This window comes from Coloeus monedula (assembly GCF_965178545.1).
Source record: "Coloeus monedula genome assembly, chromosome: 6".
In the NCBI taxonomy this organism is placed as follows: Eukaryota; Metazoa; Chordata; class Aves; order Passeriformes; family Corvidae; genus Coloeus; species Coloeus monedula.
Genome location: NC_138786.1, coordinates 4,335,889 through 4,360,436, shown reverse-complemented (window position 1 = coordinate 4,360,436; position 24,548 = coordinate 4,335,889). Strand labels below are relative to the sequence as shown.

At 37.6% G+C, this 24,548-nt stretch overlaps 1 protein-coding gene across 1 annotated transcript in view; it reads right to left on the bottom strand.

Annotated features, from left to right (window-relative positions):
• Positions 1-24,548, bottom strand: part of NELL1 (neural EGFL like 1) — a gene marked incomplete at both ends in the record, with an annotated part of 289,446 nt that overhangs the window by 106,160 nt on the left and 158,738 nt on the right. Inside the window, one exon of the mRNA XM_082283926.1 lies at positions 6,833-6,955. Coding sequence (XP_082140052.1) covers positions 6,833-6,955 — 123 coding nt within the window. The remainder of the gene's footprint in view (positions 1-6,832; positions 6,956-24,548) is intronic.

Genomic DNA, 24,548 nt, shown 5'->3' with positions numbered 1-24,548 from the left:
CCTCTAAATCTAGGCAATGATCTTTTAAGGGCAAGAAAACGTTATTATAAATCATCTTAATTTCATAAAAATTATTTTAAATCATTACAGTACAAAACCAAACCAAGAACAGCACTAGAACTGAAGGAGTTTAAAAAGTACGTGGCAAATTCACAAGGGACTTTATATAACTCAAAATCCAAACACAAACATAGAGATTACAATGACTGTACCACATTTGATAAATATCTAATCATGAACAAAAATACAAAGATTCTTATATTAAGATTTCAAATTTTCATTTTTATTAGTACAGTGGATTTGGGACTACAGAAAATTTAGTGGCTTCAACAATACTGTCTTGAGTCTGTGTCCAGCCATGCTAGTTTTAGAAAGAAAAAAAAAAAAATTAAGAATTCTAACTGCATTGCTGTACAAATCTATACTGGTTTAAAATTATTAAATCAATTATATCTAGACTGCCTCACCCAAAAAGTGCGACTATCCCAGTGTCTTACACTTGGCATGGCATTTTCCACATGTGCCATGTGACACCAAAATGCACATGAATGCACTTGCCTGCTTTTGCAGTGATTTATTCAGTATATATTAGCTGTGAAAAAATATACAAAGCTCAAGACTGTGAAGAACGAAGATGAAAAGTCTCAGCATGAAAGAATAAGTGAGCAAAACTCACTTATTCTTTCATGAGACTGGTGAATAGTACACCAAAACAGCAATTAAAACCATGATAAGGCATATCAACCGTTCAAAGCCTTATAGCCACAAGAAATTCCAAGGCTATGGGAAAGTCATGTTTGTTTCTTTCCATCTTGGCCTACATATTATTCATAACTCACTCCAATGCTTCCTAAAGGCTTTCAACTCCACTTCCAAAAGACACATATGCATGCAAAAAACATAAACCTAAGTGGCAGTTAGTTACCTTAGAGTGATCTGATATACTTTAATATCAAGATACCAGCATGTCTGACTGTCTCCCATTGCTGACATTTAAAGTTAATCTACCTTAGCTTTGCTGATGTCAGTGTAAAAGGGACACAAAAAGCAGACTACTCAGTACAGAAATAACCAAAGAGAATGACTTTTTTTCTTCTTCAGCTCTTACTAAAAATACTCTTGAGTATTTTTTGTATCAGGAGAAATTCTGTAACACATAAAAATTTCTTTCTCTTTAATCATCTGTTTACTACACCACCACTACACTGCCTACACACTGGAAGATATACAACTTCTTTCAGGGACACATCTTTCAGATTATTAAATATATTTCCGACTAAGAAATATAAAAATGCCTGCTTTGAAACAAAGAAAACAGAAGTGCAAGACAGCTCTCAGAATGTCACTGGATAAAGCAACATGTCCATCCAATTATAATTTGTGATTAAAACAGTGTAAAAGAGGCCAACTTACTGACTGACATCAAACAGAAGCAATTGTGAAGCCTGAGATGTACTCTTGTTGTCAGGAAACATTCTAGGTGTATTATGAATACAGACTCCCTATGATTATCCCCACTACCATACAAAAAATAAGAGTATCTGCTCCAAATCGAGTTGCTTTTTGTATAAGGGTCCAAATAATTTACTCCTGAAGTGACCAGTAAGTCCACCAGTAACAAGCCCACTCCTAAACACACATCCTGAAACAAAAATTACATAAGTGCAACTAAGAAAACAAACTTCCAGATTACACCAGAATTACTGGTGTAAGAGTCACTTAGAAATAACAGCTCTAGTCTTTAAGACTCCACTATATACTGAGTTGTAATCCCTTAAGAGTCTCCTGTGTAATGCTGCAGAAAAATATAACACAGGAAAAATAATCATGGTCTCTACTCTGGCAGAAATAAGCCATCATACAGCCTAAATATTAATTAGAATAAACACTGTTTTGATTTTTATTTCACAATACCTGATGTTTTTCTGCCCAGGCATCAGTCATATTGCACACATTTGCTTTACGGTGTATGATTGTAACTAAATCCACCTCATTTAATCATTCCAATAAATCTACACCTCAGTAGAAACCACTAAATGAGATGTTAATAGCACACTAAATATACCTGTTAGACAGATTATACATGTAAAATGTGGAAGTACAGTGAACAGTATTTGCACTTAATTGCTAGACTTCTGTTCATTCTCCACGACAAAGCTACATGAGAAAGATTAGCAAACACACCTCGTCCATGTTTCTGAAGAATTGCTCTTGTTTAGCATCTGAATATGTTCAAGGCCACTTCTATCTTTCTGATAGCATATAAGGATGTCTGTGGGCAGAATTTATGCTTTAAAACAAACATTTGGAACAAAATACCAAGAGTTAGGACAAGGCTTGTACACTACATCTAAATTTCCTTGTACAAAAGAAAACAACTGCAACAAAACCTGGATGGCAACTTGTACATTGTTCCTGGTAAAATATGATGGGTGGGGGCTTACTTAAGGCATTTAATCCCAAATGCTATCACTCCTTTTAAGAAAGTTTATGATATTTCAATCTGCCTTGGTTCTTTCCTTTGGCTTCAGTCTGTGGTACAGGGCACAAGCTCTATAATAAACTCTGCTAAGCTGTAGGACTGTACATCCCACAGCAAGTGTTCTCTGCCTTCCCTCTCACTGAGGCAGAGGAGACTGTGGGGCACAAAGTCTTTTATGTTTTAAACAAATGGCATGTATTACTTCAGCATGTCACTTCCACAGCATGTGGCGCAAGGCTGCCAAGCAAAATTGGAACTAGAACTTACCAAGACAAAAAGCAGAGAAAGACATTTTCCCCCGATACATTTTCCAGCCTCCCAGATTCAAGCCCTGTCAAGATTACACACAGAAACACTGGAACAGAACACAGACCAAGAGCCTCTAAGGTCTGAAAATGGTATTTATCTCTGTATCTGCTATCCCTGGTTCTTCAGCTGAACAGTGAGTTTTATTCATATTATAGATGACAGTGTTTTATGTTCACACACACAGTCCTGTCTATGGTTATTCTTAAACCTGGTTGTCCTAGGAAACCGAAACTGTCCCAGGAAACTGAAACTGCTTTCATCTAACTATTGCCACTAAACACTGACTTCCCACAAGGTCCATCCTGACAGGCACACTTCAAAGTACCATGCTGTACCAAGTAGCCACCACTTGCCCACCACAACTTTTTTTAACTACAGCACTCAGTTGCTAAACCAATTTTTACCACCTTTCCCTTCTACTCGAAGTGCAGCCTTAGCACTGCACTACTACATTCTATCATGAAGTTTCGTGAAATTGCTCCAATTGTCCTTTTCTACCCTCACCTATGATTTCTATAATTAACTTAGAGAATTCAAGTAAAAGGGCATGACATGTCTTCTAGTAGCCACCTATAACATTTTCTGTGTCCCAAATCACTCTTACCTCTTTCTATTTTTTCAGAAGTTTACTTCATAGAAAAGAGCAATTTAACAATTCTGTAGGTTCAGAATCTCTCTCTATTCAAGTAGTTATACCTCTGTCCTTTGCTTTTGATGCTGTCATTTCTTCCAGAATGGATCTCTCTGGTTTACTTATCATTTTCTGAAGAAATCCTAAGATATAATCTACCTGATTCTGAGTCCATTGTTCTGTCCAGCTTACTGATGGCAATGGCACAGCGTTGTCCTGCCTTACCACTTCAGCTCACCTCAGCTTCATTCTGCTCTCATCTAGTACCCCAATTTAAGTGTCTGCCTGAGATGCTAAAGTTCGCTTTTTCCAGGGAAACTGAGAGTATCCACAGGAAATCTTATTTGTCTCTAGTTTATTGTCTCACTGTCTATATACATATATATATATAAAACCATGTGTTTGTAAAGTTTCTATTGCATTCATCTCCACTTCTCTTTCCATTTTTGTGCTACCTAAACTATGGCAGTATCTCTTTTAATGCTAAAGTGCCTTCAAGTCTTGGTCTGTGCCCTTTCTTCACCACCCTCCTCTGTGACAGTGTCCACATTTTTGACACAATCTGGTCTCTACATAGCCCAGTGTACTACATTTACAATAATGCAATTCTTTATGCACATGAGTTTTTGCTACTCAAGATGTGCGACAGTCTGATTATACGGGGTTTAAAAAAAAATATTCTATTTCCTCTTCATTATTTGGGTTTTGTTTGGTTTTTTTTCCCCTAAATCCCCAGCAATCATTATATTCATGTCCATATTATTTCTGTTCCTTTTTATTTCTCTGTGCTTTTCACAAAAATTGCAAACAACACAAATTCCTGCCAGAGTAATGGAGTTGTATTTGCCAGTAGTCCGCAATACAATTTAATTCAACTACATAGGTTTTCTCTTCTAAAACAAAAAACCCTAGTATCCTGTTTTTTTTATAAAGACTATCAATGTGTTATTCACTAAAGCCAAAGAGGATCATTACTGTGATTTTATTTTTTGTAACACTGCTAAAATAGATTGTTGAAATGGACTGTAGAATCATGCACAAAGCCAGTCCTTTTATCTCATCGTAAAATCATCATTTTTCTGTTTATGGTTTTGCTGAACAATATTAGTAAGATTTCCTACTGAACCACAGAGATGTATTATTTCAGAAGTAGTTGGAACCACTGTTTTGTGTGTGTACACATCTATAACATGTAAACATTTATAAAGAGCTTGCAGATGTCTCAAGGAGAATAGAAACATTTATCTTATCTTCAGATGGTATTACAGCAAACATATCACCTTGACTTTTATCTATGTTTTTCCAATCTGTATTGCCTGAAGATAAAGTCCTAAAATACTACAAGCCAACAGCAGTTTGTAGTTGTCCTGACATGCTCACACCCCTTTCCTTGTGCCAGCCCCAGCATCTGTGCAAGAAAACTGTGTGGCAGGTAACTGATGACCGATCACTGTTAAACTTGGCAAAAAAACAGGCAGAAGTGATGTTTCTGCTATCATGGGCAAAATGGGAACATTTCTTCAATTATCATCCAAACTTGTGAAAACCTCGAGTAACCACAGAACCACAGGCTCAGAAAATCAAACCAGTACTGTGTTAAACAGTTATAAAACACAGTATTGTGTTTTATAATTTACTGAAATGAAGATGATTCTAACAGTAGCTCGTTAGCAGTAATGACTACTCCATGCAGTGCTGGATTATTCTTGTCCTTAATGACTTCAATAATTATTAGACTGCAAACCCCTTTCTATAATCTCCAGATGTCTTTCCAGTTGATGCTTCCCAGTCAGAATATAAGAACACATTTCCCTATATTTTCATGCATATCTATTCTCAAAAAGGCAACTACAACTACACTTCCATCTACAATTCAAGGTACACTAAAAATATACACAATATGCAACATTTCTATATATAAAAACATATACTCTAGTAGCTCAGGTTTCAACAGAACGTTGAGAGTAAAAACATTATTGCATTTCTCTAGTGCAATTTCATTACTACAACATTACTAGGTTAATAAATATGCAGTAGGAGTTTCACTTTGAGTTTTTGGCACATTAATGGCATGCAAATGAAGAAAACCAGTGTGGAAACATCGATTTTATTAACTAATCCAAACATCCCAGTTTCAAAGAAATATAATTAATATAATTAATATAATAATAATAATAAAAAGAAAATACTACAGTCAGGCTGTTCAGTACTCGGACTTCTCTGAAACTCAAGTTGCCTGTGCTGCAATTCATATTTACTGTAATCAAAGACTGAAAATACACTGCAGTGAGTTTCTCCCTGGTATTGCCTGTTGATCTTCAGTATAGACAGGCCAAGGTTTAACTTGCCCAATATTTTCAGTACATTTTTCTATGCTTTCTTCAGTCTTTACAAGCCATTTTAGTTTTAAGTGCAGGGATGCTCTGGCATAGGTGGAAAGTACCCAGAGAAAGTCATCTCAAAACCAATCTGATGGTTGCTAATTCAGCAGCTGACAGGACAATCTTGGTGAAGTTCTTCAGCTTGAAACAGGAATGACATCAAAGCTCATTGTCCTTTAAGGAACAGTTTGGCCAATTTACAACACTCTGAAAAATTAATATCCAGCCTGCTGTGCCCCAAATTGTACAGAATGTTTTATCCAGTACATTCCTCAGTTTCAATTGTTGTCATTGCAAAAAAACCCCTAAAATTTAGTTTTCTATTGCTGTAATCCTGTTTGCAAAGTATGAAAACTCAGACAAGACAAAAAACAGCTGTTTATGAGACAAATATAATTCATAAATGCATGAGTTACAACTCAATAGGACTTCAAGACAGAGCCCTCACTAATCCAACCCTCCTTTGTCCTTACAGGAGATATTTGCTTCTCTTTCTCTACCAAAAAAAAATGGCATGCCATAAATGAATACTTCACAGAAAGCATGGCTAGCTATCATTATTTCTTGTTTACATAACAGAGAAATCTTCAAAATACACATTTAAAGATTTATATGTTAAAAAAAATCATGATTCTGACGCAAGTAGTCAAATAACAACCACATGATGCTAGCATAAAAGACAATTATCCTAATTTAAAATGCATCTCATTAAAACTTAAAAGCCAAAGGGGACAGTACATACCATCCACAGTTTATAAAACATGAACACCACTCAAAAGCTGAATTGTACTAGCTCAAATGACAGTATTCAGTGCAGCAAATGAAAGTTCTCCTTGCATTCGAAAAATAATTCCTTCTTCCTAAGAAGTTATGCACAAATCAATTCCCATCATGTCCATTTGCCAGAAGATGTCTTAAAGCAAATCACTGCAAAATCCAGCCATCATAAGTTACCAGAATGTAGGTGACTGTCAGCAAATATTAATAAAGCCTGACACGTTTATGGTGTCTCTACAATAGCAGACTTACCTCGGCAGATGGTCCCGTTGCCCACGTACCCAGGTTTGCAGGTGCAGCTGTGTCCCCTGATAGTGTTAGTGCAGATTGCATTCTCATCACAGTTATGCTGCCCACTGCCACACTCATCATGCTCTACGTGCGGGGGAGGAAAAAGGAAAAAAAAATTTACAATATGCAGTGAGCTTTTCAGTGAGCTGATGTGGCATTTGAAAACCAAGTGGGATAACCAGGATGCTGCAATGGTTGAGTGCTGGGGGTGTGGCATGGAACTCAGCTATGGGCTTCAGTTCAGAAACCCATATGTGCATGGCAACAGTAAATTCTTTAGGTTTAAAAACAGAAAAAAAAGAATTGGTGAGGAGGCGAAGTATGTCTGTGACAAAAAGCTATGAAGAATTTTATCAGGGAAAAATATCTGCTGTGAAGATTAACCTTTACATCACTGTCCATCACCAACAGTAATAATCATAAATACAAGCTAAGTAACACGAGGGGCCTTACCAGCCCGCCCTTTAACTACACAGTTCAGTTGTCACAACTGCTTGCTCTAACTCATGTTGAACTGACTCTTTCTCTAATAGGACGTAGTAGCATTTCACATTTTCAGAGCACTAACCATACCATCAAGCCCCAAAGAGGCCCCCAGACAAACAGGCCGTATTTTGCTTTCATCCAGCAACTCTTAACTGTTGCCCCTAGCCAAATTTGCCACAGCTCCTGCACTTCACTCTCCTGCTACCTTTTTGTTCTTGTAAAACATGAGTTAGAGGTGACGAGCGACCTGACCCCAAAGCTTTTTGCTTCTTCCGGCAATTACAAGGAGCTTCCCTCATACAGTAGGATTGCAAAAAGAAAGCCTGAATTTTACACTTTTGCACTGGTGCCTTTACAGTTTTCTTCAGTGGAATCAAAAGGATGCAATGAATTTTCTTAAAATCACACAACAGATAACAGACATAATAAAAAATCAGAATCTGGAACCCTTCTTTGTAGACTTCCTTTATGCAACTGCAATCATCAGGCTGATATCCATATGCTGAGAGGTAAAAGCTATGCTTTCCTGGAATTAGGATTTGCTTAAGCTTTTCACCAGTGCATCAGGGTGTTCAAAGGACTACAGACTAAGTCTAGCCTTCTATAGATCACAGAGAGGCAGTGCCTCTAAAATGTGGGCAAAATAGTCATTTTTGCAGACTAAACTAAGCCCTTTGGAAGAGTCGCTTCACGGAGAACAGCAGCATCACAGGCTTTGACAGGCTACAATTAACCTCTGCAATGCTCTCACTCTGCCACAGTATAGAACAACAGCCAATTTCAAGATAACTCAAGACATATGTAAGATGTGAAATGGTGAATTCTAAGGAATCCACTAAACCAAATATTTCTGGAACACTGTTGATAACTATTTGCAGAACATATATCCAACATGTTTTCCCATTTTTCAAATACAGTTGACAGCAAAATTATGTGGATTGCAACTATTTTCTCTTAAATAGCATCAAAGCAATGTATCAGCCTCTCACTCTGCTTTTAGCAAGAAACTCACACACACTCTCATAGGTGCCTGGCTTCAGCTGATAAACTCAGGCTTGCATTTATACTTATTAGTTTATGTTGGTCCCTAGCTCTGCTTAGTAATTCACTTCAGCTTCTTGCCAATTTTCAGAGGCCTTAAATATTCAGGATGCCAGGGTTCTTGAAGGGCTGCCGGTTCTCTCCTTCGTCTTTAAAGAAACTGTACCACAGGCTGATTCTTTGCTGCTTTGGTCTCAGGGTGCTCAGGCTGCTGGGTCAGACACAGAAAGTATCAAGCTACCCTCCAAGGAAGCATTTTACAGCAGCTGAAGCTGAACTATGCTTTCTTTTAAAAGAGACACCCTCTCCATAATCTCTCCCTTCTCTTCCTACTTTTAATTGCCATTAGCTTTCCTGTGTTAGTATTCAAACTATAATGAGAATGCCTTTGTGATAGGCTCATGTGTGTACACAAGAACGTTCCTACTCAAACAATTGCCAAAATTTGTCTATTACCTTCTCAGCACTTCAAGTATAAATAAAGATTTCCCAGTGGTACCAGATGTGTTTTGCCAAAATACACAAGAGAGGCTAGTCTGCTGTGTTGTTCTAGGACTGTGACAATGTAAATCACTATTTACCATTTCTGCAAATTTACAGATGCTGAAAATATCAAAAGATTTAGCACTGACAGAGCAGCTATCCCACAGTAATACTTTGTTTAACAGAGGTCAGTTTTTTCAAAGCTGATATAATTTAAAGAGTCGGCAACAAATCTGAAATGGGAACTCGCCCTTCATGAGACATCCTGATGCTGCTGGCAGAAGGAGGACTAAGGGAACCTCATCTGCATGAGGAATCCCAAGATTTCTTAGCAGCAATATGGCTGCAATGATGGGAACTTTAAATGAAGTTTTCCCTGGTGTAGGGATGTCTATAGCTGATGTTGTTACAGGCCTAATAAGAATGAGAAAGCATTGATTTCCTGCCAAGGTACAAAACTCTTTTCATCCAGATGAAAAATCCTTTAGAATCTGTCAGTAGTAAGTAGTAAGTAGTGGGTTTTCTGTGCCCTCACAGGAGCTCATCCTTTGGAACACTTGTATGTTCACAATGGGAAGTGAGCATGGAAAGTGGGCTCCTGCTCTGTTTAAACTCAAAGGAGATTGTGATTAATTTGCAAAGAACATTGCTTTCTTACACACATTGCTTTCCAAAAATCCCCATTCAAGCACATCAGACAGAGCTTGCTTTTGCTTTAATGTTATGGCAAATACTGACTAGACAGCAAACAAAACTGGCAGAGAAGGACCCTGCACAGCAAGTGAAAGGAGTCACAAACAGCATCATTCCAAAACACCAAAGAGGGCAGAGCCAAGACAAAAAGCCCAAAGTTGTCTTATTTTGACCATTTCCCTTGTAGCTGGAAATGAGAAGCACAAGAAAGGGACTCTAACAAAGAAAACAAAAGTAACTTTTAGTTTTTTATACACACATACATGTACATGTAAACAAATAAGCTGGCATGCTCAGGAATGAAACTGTCATCATTAAGTCCCACTGAAGTCACCCATCTCTCTGACTTCTATTTACTATATAATATACACAAAATGAGCTCATGATCAAAAATGGAAAGAACTAGCAAGCTTACTGAGAAGGACAGAATTCCTTGACCCAACTCTCATTCACCTGGATTATTAATGTCTATTTCATGAACAGGTACCATTGCTGATTAATAGCTACAACAGCAGCACCATTCTTTTCTTACATGCAAGTTAATTTGTTTCGGAAATCTCTGTGAACTGTCTTCCACATTTCTGTTACTCAAAACTTCATGCTTTATGGTAAAGCCACCAAAGATCAGTTAGTTTACTGAGCCTTTCTTTCCCCCTCTACAAAACAAGGACATTACAAAACTCTGCTTTTTCCCTAGAATTTTTCATTCTTCTGAACTCCTCAATTACTGAAGATTTTACAGAAAATTAAAGGATTTCAATCTTCTGTTGCAAAAAAACCAGAAGAATCAAATGTCCACTGCTCATTTCCTTTCTACTTTATTTCTTCTTCCTGTAAGCAGAGTTGAGGGGTGGAAGGACGCATCATCTCTGATGCTTCAGCTCTCCTGGCCCTGTTTCCTAGCCACCAAGCTACTGCTAAGGCCAGCAAAATACACAGTTAAACTTAATGTTTTATTTCTGGACAAAAACTGCCTAAAATCTCCAAAAGCTTTCATGAACTTTTCCAAAATGTTAGAGGGGATCTTCTGAGAATTTTCTGAGTTCACACCCAGGTCAGGCCACCTTGTGAAGAAATTACTATGAAGTTTATTCTTTCTTCAGCCTTCACCTGAGAATGGCCATCTGCCTCCAAAATCACTTGTAAGGAATTAATTATCCTTTTACAAAAACACATCTCCATCACCTGTGTTGTATGATTCTATACATCACCTTAGAAGTCCACACTAACAGTATCACAGGTCTAACGTTTGTGTGGGTAGTTTTGTCTAATGTGTGTGGGTAGTTTTATACCAGCACATGCACAGTTGTTTAAGACGGGTATTATAGTTACCCCTACTTTGTTCAGAAGCAGCCTAATCAAAGTTTATTTTGACAGTGACAGAGTTCATCTCAATACCAAGAGAGGTAACAATCACATAAAAAGCAAAGTTAATTCACCACAAAATAGTTTCAGGTAGATGGTTAGTTGCACATCCTATTATAAGAAGCCCCAACGCATCCTACAGACAGCAGAAACACACCTTGCACCAAAACACAGACTGCTCTGTAAGCATGCTGATACCAGAGCACACACAGCAGCTCCCCAGTGACAGTGGGAAAACATTTCCCATGGAAGACACGAGGACATGGAATGAATAAGAAATTGCTGAAGTAAGCACAATGGCCCAGCTGCCAAGACAGCTGTGACCACTCTGTGTCCTCTGTGCTTGAGGAGATGGACCCCAACCAAGCCAAGAGCCCAGCACACCAACATCTACTATGTAAAAACAACAAATGAGTAACACCTGAGGCCAAAGGAGAGGAGGAACACAAGTGCCAGAGAAGACTTGCTGAGAAAGGCCAAGGGTCTCTAATAGCTATATTAGCTACACCTTCAGCAGCAGCAGAGCATCCAATCACACCACGTTTCCATTGTGAAACCACTTGTTTAAATTTTAACTAAACTTTTAGCTGTCTTCAAAACACATCTATTTAAGGCTAAGGAAGTTAACCCAGACCAGGCTGTAGCAGCTCCTGCACACCTCAAATGAGTAATAATTCCAACTGCTGATGGCTGATCACTTCAGTGTGAAGTATAAACTGGAATATTCAAACTAGGACAAAAAAAGTCAGCAACCTTCATGTACGCATATTTCTGTCAAATCCTTCTTACTCTCCACTTTTTTAATCTCTGTGAAGGAATCACAACAATACTTTTGTTTTATGGTACTTAAAAAATACCTTCTGTTCTGGGCTAAACTGAACTGGAGAATGCAGGAGGAAAAGCACTAGGGGCAGAAGGAAAGGTGCCAGACAAAGATTAATTGCCTGCCTGAGGTAATACATGCTGCATAAAACCACCCACATGACACTGCAAAACTGTTTGTAAAAACAACCACAAAAAAATAATTCAGACCACATGTAAGGTACAAAAAAGGATTTGTCATGTATTTATAAAAGCAAATGCACACATATCTAAACATATACATAAACAATTACAGGTAAATGCAAATTTTCTCCCTTCGTATGTACATGAAATGCAGTGCTTGTGAAAGATTCTAGGCAGCTCTGACAGTATCAGAAGTGTCAGTCAAAAAATAACATAGCTCTATACTCTTGGAGTTCTGGGTACTATAAATACCCATATTCTCACTAAAGAGATCTTTTCAAAAAAATAATTTTCTATTCATTATCTAAGAGGACTATGACCTTTGCTTATATTTTGTTTGTATATTTTTAAAATGCATTTTCCAGAAGTACCATGGAATTTATAGGATGCCTCTACTTTCCCATGTTGAAAGAGACAACACTGTTAGACTTAGTAGATTTGTATGGGCTATAACAGCAAGTTCAACTGAAACTTAGAACCCTACGTTGAAAATATATAGCAAAAAATACATAGTGAAGCTAAGAACCTTTTAGTCAAGAGTCTAAAAACCAGGATAGCTCTCTTTTGTGCAGGGCAGGCAGCAACAGATTTCAAGCCTATAATTTCTAAACAGAAACACTTAACACAGGATTTATTTTTAAGCAAGAATGCCGAAATGTTTATCTTAATTTTCTTTAAATAGAGATGCTCTTCAAAAAAAGACAGACACTGGGATGGAATTACAGGAGACATTCCATTGAAGGGTCTTTCACTATAGCTACTTTCACTTCTTATTACAAGAAAAGGCCCCACTTTAAACTTGCTTACAAGATAGAAACAATTCTTTTACTGTAAGGATTCTCTTTCATTACTTCCTCAAAGCCTTCATACTTCAATAATAAAACATTCATCTTTGGAATACACTGTGCAAAGATTCTGACTATCCATTTATTAATATTTTTGTAACACTGAAAAGAAACCTAAGCTGTTCTCTAAACCGTTGAGATAACAGTCAGCTTGTGGGGTGTAGAACCACAAATGCAGCAAACATTTCTACACACCAAGAGACTTAGAGAGACAACTCACAGAACAGCAAGGTCATCAGATGCTACCATTTTTTATTAATACAGATACAATTTGTATAGAATACATGGCCTCATGTAAAATTAATTATCTGGCAACCAGAAAGCAATGGTCTTTGAAAACTCAGAAAGGAGAAAGCCAGCTCTCTAAAAAAAGGTGCAACTCTTTGTTGCACGTTATTAGGATTCAGATGTCTATGTAATAATTAAGACTTTAAAAATGATAGATTAAAAAAATTGAATTGAGGCAGAATTGTGGACTTAGTGGAATCAGGATTTCAGCTGATAAGAAGTTGTGATGAAACAAAAGGGATGGGTTTTAAACAGACTGAATAAAAGGAAGCTTTATTCTGAACACACAGGAAGAATCTCCCACAGAAAACCAGGTCAATTAGAAACAAGATACATACATCAAACAAGATATTACACTGCAGATAGATGGTAAACTGGTGAATGATAATAGCTAATTGTGAATCCAGAAAACTCTGGGTAAAAAAACAAAATCAAACTGTGTTTTTCTACTCATGACAATCAAACTAACAAAGCTAATTTTATCTATGCCCATTCCAAACTTCAGCATCCATGTTCACCCTACCCATTTTCCACAAGGAAACAGGAAGAAGGAACAGGGTGCAGAACAGAAAAGCCCCACTGTTTCCTGCTGCAACTTTATCCTTATGAGCACCTAAATATGCAAAATGCTGGCAGAAGTATCCCATTTGCCATTCTTTTAATAAGAAACTAAAATGCCTTTGTAATTTATGACACAACAAACAGCTTCTGGTGTTAAACACGAAATTATTTATACTACATTCTAAAAGAGTAGACACATGCTACTCTTGGGTAATTAGGACGAAATAGTGGGATTTAATTTGAATATAAAATTCCAAATCTGCCTGCAGTTGCCTCATGGAATCAAACAACCTTCTACAACTTGAAGGAGTTCTGCTCTACCACGTCCCCTCTTGCACTGAAGCACTCCATGTGATCCCCTCAGTTTGTGAGATGGGCAGACCAGAAGCACACACAGGACTGAAGATGCCAGAACATCACGAATTTATACAATAGCATAATAATATTTATCATCTTGTTCTCAGTGCCTTTCCCAAAGGATCTCACTATTCTGCTCAGCTTTGACCTCAGCTGAGGAGTGAGCTGACATTTTCAGTATGTCTTCTCTGAAAGATAATAGCTAATTTAGAGCATTTGTATATGTACCTATCTTTGTTCCCCCCCCAAGGTAAAGGTACTTTATACTCTGATCCTCTGTTCTGCCTCACTACTTCATAAAAACAACTGCCAGTAGTACCCATTTGAATTTCCATGAGATGAGTTCACTGAGCAGTGAAGAAATTCTAAATTTTTGTAATAAAAAAGTTTATTTTTTACTAAATCAAGATGAGTAATAGGTAGTCTTGCTGACAATAACATTGCATTTGTTTTCTGCAAGAGGAGAAGAAAAAAGAAAAGATCTCTTGCTAGCACACTATAAAATATTTGCACATATACCTTAAATGCCTATATAACATTTGGAAGGAAGTGGGAAGAGAGGCATTTGGTTTTATTGTTTTCTGAACACAATCATAAAAAAGAAAACAAGAAATCAAAGTGAGAAGTCGAAAATCTGAAGAAGTGAAATCTTGAAAAACTGTGGTTTAGATTTAGACACGTTTCACCCTGATCAGAAGCTCACCAGGATTAAAGAAAAACAGCATTGAACGAACTAGATCAATGTCTGAAAATTCAAGAATCACTGGAAGTGTAGACGGTTGTTTTATCTTTACACTTAAATATTATTTCCCTAGTCTCTTAAAGGTCATTTAAATTGAGGAGACATGTCAAATTAGTAAATAATATTAAAATTATCAAAACCAGCTAAAAGATTATTAATGTGAAGAGTCACAGTATAAAGCATAGTCTTTTACATTGAATTTTCATGCCCTATATAAGAGTGAAATATTAGTAATATTGACATACACAGAAATTTCAAAACAGGTCCTTATCAGAGGCTGATAATAAAATGGCAGTCCACATGACATTCTCAGCTGGATACTCTACTGCAGTTTTGTGGACTTATTTCTGAAAGCCAGGTTATTCACGTCATTAGCAATGTGTATCTTTAATTCTCAAACTCGCCAGCAAACTTTGAGCACAACTGTGGAGACAGGCATTGAACTCAATCAAACAGGATCTACACAAAATACTCATTACAAGAGTTTGAAGATTTGCATATTGCATATTTAGAGATGCAAACAAAAGATTTCATAAGGAAGAAACCATACTTCATTGTCAAAAAAAATCTTGTGTTATCTTTATAATGGCAAAGTCCCATCATTAAAGGAATGAGCTCTTCTCCAAGAACAGTTTTTCACTGTGCAAAGAACTGGCATATGCAACCACTCAAGAGTCTTCAGGAGCGAGGCTGAATTCCACAAACACCAGATGATTTTTCAGAAGTAGAATTTAGTAAGGATCGCACATTGACTACCTTACAGACCCTGAGTAATCCCTAAATTAAATGGTAATAGAGTGCATAGGAGCTTCATTTCTGGTTCTACAGCTCAGAATTAATCGCTCAAATTCTTGCACAGAGTGAAGGAAGTATACAGCCTATTGCTCCAATATAAACCCATTTTTAAAACAAAGCCTCAGAGGAACAGGAAATTATTCATAAAATCAACAAAAATGTAATACTGTACACATGGGAAGTGTGTTGAAAAGCAAACAGTTATAACCCTATCTGCAAGAACAAAAACATGGTAAATTTTTTTCTCCTTACCGGATTTATATACTAGAATAACCAGTTTCTGCACTGTCATTTCTAGAGATATACAGTAACCTAGTCTGCATGTCAGTCTCTTATTCACTTATTGATTTGCTTAAGGACTCCCAAAGAAATTTCAGATTTCATGAAAGACACAGTATGACCTTGAGGTGCAAGGGTCAGTCAGAGCACAGGTCCATGTGCTGGGATTCTGTTCTGAGCTCTCCCTCATACACAGTACTTCGCACAAGTCATCATGCCTGAATTATAACGCAGAACAATGGTTTTTAATTGGAACATGCTAAGCAGTATGATCATCTTGATTATTACTATGGGATGTTAAACTTCCAAAACTTGCTTTTTCATAAACTAGTTAAGCATCAAGGCACTGGACTTTTATGAGGCACCTTGATTGCATATATTGATTTGTGTATTTATAAAACACTAGTTATTCCAAATTTCTCTATGTAGTTATTGCTTTTCTTGACATAGTTACCAAGTAGGTAATTTCATATAGAAAGCAAATAAAGCCTTGAATTACATGTGATGTACCAAGCTGAAAGAAAGCAGCTATGCAGTTCCAACTAGACTGCAGCATGGCATTAATATTGATAGAGACAAGAACAACACACCAGTTCTATGAAGTTCTCTGTTCCTCTAAATCATAAGACATTGACTTAGGAAAATAAAGAAATCACACATGATGACAGTATCTGAAGTAACTGAGACTCCGTCTAGCAATTGCCACTGCCTAATTTACAGTTTTCAGGAGCGATGCTTGTTACCATTAAATTTTAAGATACAGTTTTATTTTGCTTCTCAATATGGTCCAAGCACCTGCACTGGGTCAGGAAAAAAGCCCTCAAGCAATATGTTTCATTTTATTTATATAGAAATACAACAGGACAGGCTGCTTTTTATCCATAAAATTGTGAAAGCTGCATGCTTCTATCAAGTTGATATCAGAATCTCATCTTTCAGGTATTTTCAGTTCAACAATACTTGAAAGCTTTACTCTGCAGAAATCTCAAAATCAGTAACACAGTAAGTATGTAATAGACCTTTGGATGCAATTTTTAGCCAACATTTCATTGCAGCTTCATGAACTTATATCGGTGATAAAAGTTCTGTAGAGCTTCAGTTTCCAGCACACCACAATGCTTTAACTACCACATGAAAAAGAAATTCAAAAAGCAATACATACCCCATTTCAAACCAGCACAAAATTCTCTTAGTGCTATTGCAATACAGTAAGGTGGAATTGTTTCTAAACGAACTCGCACATGTGACGGATGTGTCAATCTGCTGATACAACAACATATAAAATCACACTGAGGGTTCTGTAGCAGAGTTCAAGTATAATGAGGACAGGACACTTAGTCATTCTCTGCACCTATCAGAGATGCAAAGAAAAGGCTTTAGGAGTGCTGGAGTGTGTGTAAGAGGTGATATGGAAGTCAAAAAGACTTAGCATACTTCTCCCAAGGTTACAAAGTTAGACATAACTGAGCCAATTAGGTTTCCCTTTATGTTTCATGTACTACTTTTTTAATAAGAAAATGCTGCTTAAAGGCCAAACTCCAGTACATTTTAAGCTTTTAATAGAGCAGAGACGGAATCTTGCTTCTTACTGAAAGCAAACAGGAATTTCAAATCATACAATCATTTTGGCTGGAAAAGACCCCTAAGATCACTAAGTTCAACCATTAACCCAGCACTGCCAAACCCACCACCAAACCATATCCCCAGGTACCCATCTTCTAAATACCTCCAGGAGGGTGACTCAACTACTTGCCTGGGTAAATATCACCATGTTGTAGGAAAATACATGAATCTGACAAAAAAACCAAACCCTGGTTGTAACTCCCCCAAGAAAGTCAGTGAGTGCTGACTGACATTCTCAAAAATGGATGTTGAAAAAATTAATTTTAGATATTTAGGCATCTAAACTACTAAATGGTTTATTCTCTTAGACTGCTGAAAATCTAACTTCCCCCAATGGATTTAACTAGGATAAATGGGTTCTCAGCGCTTTAAAAAAAGTTTAAAAAGAGAAAAATTCAGAACAAGTAAGCCTAGTTCTTTATGTCACTCCTGTGTATGAGTCTTCAGTTAACTCCTTTAGCCTCACAAAAATACTACGGAACTTTAACATGGAAGGAAGTGATCAAATTGCTTTAACCCCCAAGATGTGCAGATTCAGCATCGTATATATACTCTCAACTCACAGAATCAATTTTTATTTGAAAGCAGAAATAGAACTAGTGCATCATCATTTCCTAGGGCATCTATATTTTTTCCTGGAGATATTCTACCACAATAGTGATCACAATAGGCCACACTTGTCTTATGAGATCTGACAAGATCACAACCTGAGCTCCTTTGGATGCAACTATACCTTCTTATATCAGCAAAACAGTGCACAGCTTGAAGATCCCGCTGCTACGACAGAAGATGGATCAAACAGAATTTATATACCATACATTGTACAGGCTTAGCTAACTTACCAAAGGATAATCGCAGTACAACAAAAAAAGGGAATTTGAATACAGGCTTTTACAAGAGAACTGATGATGATGTAAGAAAGGAGTATTTTCTCCAAGAAACTTAGAACATAATTTTGGGGATAAAGAGGCAGCAAACTGAAGTACCTAAAAGCATCAACCACCACCGAAAGCACTGCAGAAATACGCTGGAGGTTCAGAGCAGGAGCACCCAGGAGATAAAGTCACATTCACTTCCAGGCTCCCTTCTCTGTGCGACTGACCCAGAGACTGCTACCCAAAATTTCTCTGGTAAGATAGGACAAGGTGAGAAACTGGGGCTAAATGATCAAATCACAAGTCACAAAGGAAGTATTAAACTCCAGGAGGAGGGTTAGAATGTTTCTCCAGAAAATGTGATCTAAGTCACGTAAGAGAGAATATGAGAAATGAGAATCCAGTAAGGATGAATTTGGAAAGAACAATTTTCATGTTCACAAGGAACAACCCCCACAAAACACATGTACCTATGCATATCACATGGTAATGCACTGCTTAAAATTTAATTCCAGCATGTATTCCAGGGAAGAAAAGCAGCATTACATAGAGCACTTCAGTTCAGAAAAGGGAGCAATGATTCTATTAGCTAAACTGAGCACAGATCTTCCTGTAGAACATGCTCAAAGGAGAAAGCACAATCTAGGGGTGAAAGCATTGGGCAGAATTCTACATTCCACCCCTCTCTCTCATTAATGGGCTACATGACTTGGTGACTGAGATACGTTTGTAAAAAAATGGTCAGAAAGGTGTTATGTCAGTGAAAAGCTCATCCAATATAATGAAATTGTTTACCAACAGACAAGAATGGGAAAGAGACTGGATTTGGCATATTTGAACCATGTGAAATGAAAGACTGGAGTCTAAGAGAAACCTGACATTTTTTACTATTGGGTGACAGGTAAACATTATGACATGCTGGAGCACCACTGACATTTCAGGGCTACCTTGCATGTACAAGCACTATAAAATAATCAAGAGACAATTTGAAAAGGGTTGTTAATAATCACAAACAAGGAATGGCTGAAACAAATCTGATAAAAGCCCATTAGGAAAGTGATAGATATAAACTTACTGTCACAGGTTAAGCATCAGACAGACAACCACTGTAAAATTATTTGGAGGAAGGTGTCAGGAGGTACCTGCCCAGACATTACCTTCACGGAATTTCAAGAAATGAAAAGATCAAACTAATTAAACACAACATTACAGAGTATGCTGTGTTGGAAGAGACCCACAAGGATCATCAAAGTCCCACTCCTGGCCCTGCACAGGACCATTTCCAAGAATCACACCGTGTGCTTGAGAGTGTTGTCCAAATGCTTCCTGAACTCTGCGAGGCTCGGGGCAGTGACCAACTTCCTGGGGAGCCTGTTCCAGTGCCCAACCACCCTCTGGGGGAAGACCCTTTTTTCAACATCTAACCTAAACCTTCCCTAACAAAACTTCAGGCCGTTCCCTCGGGTCCTATCATTTGTCACCAGAGAGAAAAACGAAGACATACTTTACACATCAAATAACATTCCTGCTCTAGATACTGTCCCTAACCCCTGGAAAGGCATTTTGTGTCTTCACTGACTATTTCCTAGAAGAACACCCATCTTCAGAGAATACAAGGTTCCTAGGTCCCCTGCCTGCTCCTGTCCCACAGTCAGGGGAAGGGAGTAAAGTGATATAAGTATGGCTTGCACATAATTTTGATAAAGACTGTAATTTCAGTCCTTTTAACATCTTCTATTTAGGGGCTCAAACCCAATTACAATCATTAAGAATCGGTGTCTCGTGTGTCACTTCTTTGACATATGACAAATGTCAGCGAGTAACAGCAAATACTGTCAGAGTAAAAGAAGAATATGTCTTTTCATCAGATCCCTGAGCTACGCTGCACAAGTGCTGAAATCAGCACTAAATTAGCATTACAGTAATTGAGGAACTTTTCCCATAGAAGACTATGGAGCTTTTAGCTTCAACTATTCCTCAGAAAACCTGAACACAGAGCCTGCAGCATCACGGTGATAAATTCCCTGGAGGAAATCTCCTGCCATAAGCTCCCATGCATACAGATGGGATGGATGTCAGCTAGGAGCCCTCAATCTAATCTCCATCTTGCAGCAACAGAAGCAGGATCCTTATGCATAACAGTCACAAGCACTCCAATGCCACAGAAGGAGATCATTCAATTAATACGTTAAAAATTAATAGTAATTTGAATAGTTAAATATTAATAGGTTAATTTGGAAGGAGAAAAAAGGATTTCTTCTGATACTAATTTGACCCTGCATCCTAGGTGACAGCATGAAAAAGATGCCAGGTGAATAAAATTAGTGTAACAAAACAATTGCCTGGAACCACAAATTGAATTTCAGTGGAATACCTCATGCTGCTGCAGCCCAAGAAGTCATTTTGTGAGGCACACCTCGCTGGATTCACATGCAGTTCAGAAAATTAAGAGGATAGAAACGCATTTCAAATATTTATTAAGAGGCAAGATAAGGTCAACCAGGAATAATCTTAGAGCTGAAAAATTATACATATGCAATATTGTTTCTTCTAACTCTCCTGTAATAAAAAGAAAGTAATCTTTTTCAGCCAGAAAAAGCTTTTCTAATTGATAGGGCATCCTAAAAAGTATTCACACTGGGAAAGATGAACGACATGTCACAAGTCTTGTCACCAGTGACCATACCAACACTGACAAAACTGCTGTGTTTTCCAAGAGCTTCTGGAAAGCAGCCACACAGAGCAGAAAAAAACTTCAGCACAGTTAGCCCTGTGAGAGGCCTGAATTACAATGCATAGTTCCTATCCCTATTCATAATTGAAAGTAAGAATTCCAGAAAGGATTGTGTGGGCCGTCGGAAACAGCCCAGCACAGCTCAGCAGAACCCTGCTGGAGGAATAACAATGAGGGAATACAAGGAGAAAATAAGCTTTGGGAGATGCCTCCTATCCTTTTCACCAAAAACTGTGAATAAATAACTATGTTATAATACAGAAAAAATGTGTCTCACAAACAGAGCGTGTCTAACATGGAGAGATGACATCTTGAGACAAGCCTGCAGCAGCCTGAAGAGTCAGCCAAACAAGGCACCTTCTAAACCTGCGTGTTTCCCTGAAACTTCACTAGCCCCAATGGGGAAGTGGCATATTTGGACTGGGTGAACCAATCACTAGCTCCAGACACAACGTAATTCCCATCTTTTGTTTCTAACATAAAGAACAGTAACAATCTTAGCTTGTGATCCTATTTTTCATTCTTCTTCTGAACAATTAATGGGGAAGGTTCGTATTTTAGGCTTATTCCCTATGAAATATTTACTTTGCATTATTACAGCCTGTGATGATGTGTTGTAAGGTTTTCAAAACCCTTTGAAAGGGAAACACTTATTATTCTGTGATGCTCACTGAGTGCCATTTCTTGCCTGAGAAGGTACAATGTAGGTTGTAGTATAGTAATAATAATAACAACAATTGGTGGTTTTTATTTTATTTTACATCAAGAGATAGTCATTAAGTACAGCAGGATTATCATCTCATCTTGGACATGCCTTTCTCATCTTCTGTGTCGGCTGGAAGAGATCACCACATCTTAGATCAGTGCTGGTATGATAACCACAGGGCCAGGCACACAAATACAACAGCATTAAAAGATGATGAACAGCAATAAAGGGGAAAAAAACCCCAAACCTGAGGATGGGGGGGTCTTGAATCACATGTACAAAGGAAGGGAACTCATAACTCAGATTTCTATCAGCTCAGATTTCTATCTATACACAGAAAGAGAAGGCAGCAGTGGAATAAGATACAAGCTAGTTTCACTTGTCATTAAGAAAAGATACAGGAGGACAAAGACATGGAACAATACAATAGCATGCTAATAGCTTTAGATTCTCTGGAAAAAGCAAACAAACAAAAAAAATCCACTGAGGAGAAACAAATGTAACTCAGTTCTGGAAAAAAAAAAAAGTTAATATTAAGGCTCAGAAATAATAAACTCTACTGAAAATTAATTGAGATAAGCTAGAACAGAATATTTAACAGTGTTTTTTGTAAAGCCAGTAAATGTATGCTTCATATGTTAAATAAAAACATTAAACAAAGCAAGAATGCATCTCTACAAGAAAAACTGTAATTCTTACAAAGTTTTTCATATTCTTTCCAGTTATTTTAAAAGGTGAGATAGCTTTTAAATGGTGGAGGAGAACCAGAAGCATCATGGTCTGCACCGGATCACAAATGTCAAGAAACTACAGAAAAAATGGCAATGTCATCATTATATATCTGAAATTGGTATTTCACTAAGTCTAAACTTTCCTGCTCTCCCACTGCAGTTACGCACAGTTTAAGGGTTATAATTTGAACACTTACAGAAAGGAAAGGGGGGGGGGGGGAAAGAGAAGTTCACAAATATTTACTGAAGAAAAAAACCCTTGCATTAACATTTTGTGTGCTATCTGTGCTCTACTGTAAAACCCCAAGCTAAAATTCACAAAAATACTAAGATACTCAACATACTCTTGAAGTATCTTGAAGGATTCAAATGGAAACATCTAATTATTATTGGTGGTGGTGTTGTTCAATACTCTCCAACTGTTATTCTCCTTTAACTGAGGGTAGATTTGGATTAGGCACTAGGAACAAATCCTTCCCTGTGAGGGTGATGAGGCCCTGGCACAGGTTTCCCAGAGAAGCTGTGGCTCCCCCACCCCTGGAAGTGTTCAAGACCAGGTTGAACAACCTGGTCTAGTGGAAGGTGTCCCTGCCCACAGCAGCAGGGTGGAATGAGATGATCTTTAAGGCCCTTCCCAACCCAAACTATTCTAACATTCCTTGTTGCATCTAACAGATTGGTTTAAATCACAGCAAGTTCACCTAATCTAATTAGATTAGATATTTCATAATAACCTGACTGCCTTTCCAGACACAATCTTACTTGTATCATCTCTAAAGCAATCACATTTTTATATTAAGCTTAAAATGTAAGGACACTGAAAATAATGTATTGTGGCCAATTGAAATTATACCAACAAATAGCATTCGAGGGATTTAAACACATAGCAGCAATTACCCTCCTCTTTGGAGACCATGAAAGTGATAAAAATGATTATTTCTTCAAGATCACTACAATATTCATGTATCTACTTAACTTTCTTCCTTGGAAGGTCCCATTTGTTTTCTTTAGAATTGAATAAAAATATTTTAAAGATTATGATTATTCAGTACTTATGAGAAAATGAGTATCAGCTATGACAAAGGTATGTAAAATGAGTAACAGAATGTAGAATACTCTTACCCAGTATTAATAAAAAGGCTCTCTTTCTTAGTGAAATTAAAGGGGAAAAAAATCAGGGTGGACAGATGGAAACAGTCATTTTACAGAATAGGTCTAACTGATAAAATACTTCAGGCGGTATTGAATTTAAGTCAAATAATATTCAAAATAGTGGCCCCTTAATGAACATGAATAGCACAAATCATCTTGCCAGCTAGAATTTAATTATGAAATTATTGATTCTTATGGTTCAAGGAGCAAAATGATCGTTAGATGAAACCAAGGAAAGAGATTCCTTCTATGATATATTACAGTTGCAGCAAGGCCTGTGTTTTCTCTGAAACAACCAACTTTTCTGACAGAGAATAAATATAAGGCCAACTGCAGGTCAAGACACCAGGTTCTAATAAAAAAGCAATTCATTTTATCTGAAAGAAAAGAAACCCATGTACCTTGCTATCTGAAGAGATCTTTGGCAGGAGGGTATCCAGAATTGCTGTCTAGAACAATGGGGCTTCCAACTTACACCACTTTAATTATTTGTTCTTCGTGAGTTCAGCTGCTAAAAGACCAGGCTTACACTCAGTTTGGTTGTGGGAAGGAGGAAGAATTCCAAGTTGGCCTTCCTGCCTTCACCTGAGCCCAGCTGAGGCAGTTCATGCCAGAGTGTAGGATGACTCAGAGTCATTCCAGCAGGTGTCACACAGGAGGAGACCACGTTTGTATTCCATACTTTTCCTCCTGCTGTCTCTTCACTGACACAGAAAGGGCAGTGTGGGTACCTATGAACCACTCAAATACAGACACCACTGAAGGCAAAAGGATAGATACCCTTCAACTACTTCATTTGCATTTTTTTTACAGGAAGACTTGAGTGAAAGGATGGATGCTCAGAGGGCTGGGGCACCTCTCCTGTGAAGACAGGCTGAGCGAATTGGGGCTGTTCAGCCTGGCGAAGAGAAGGCCC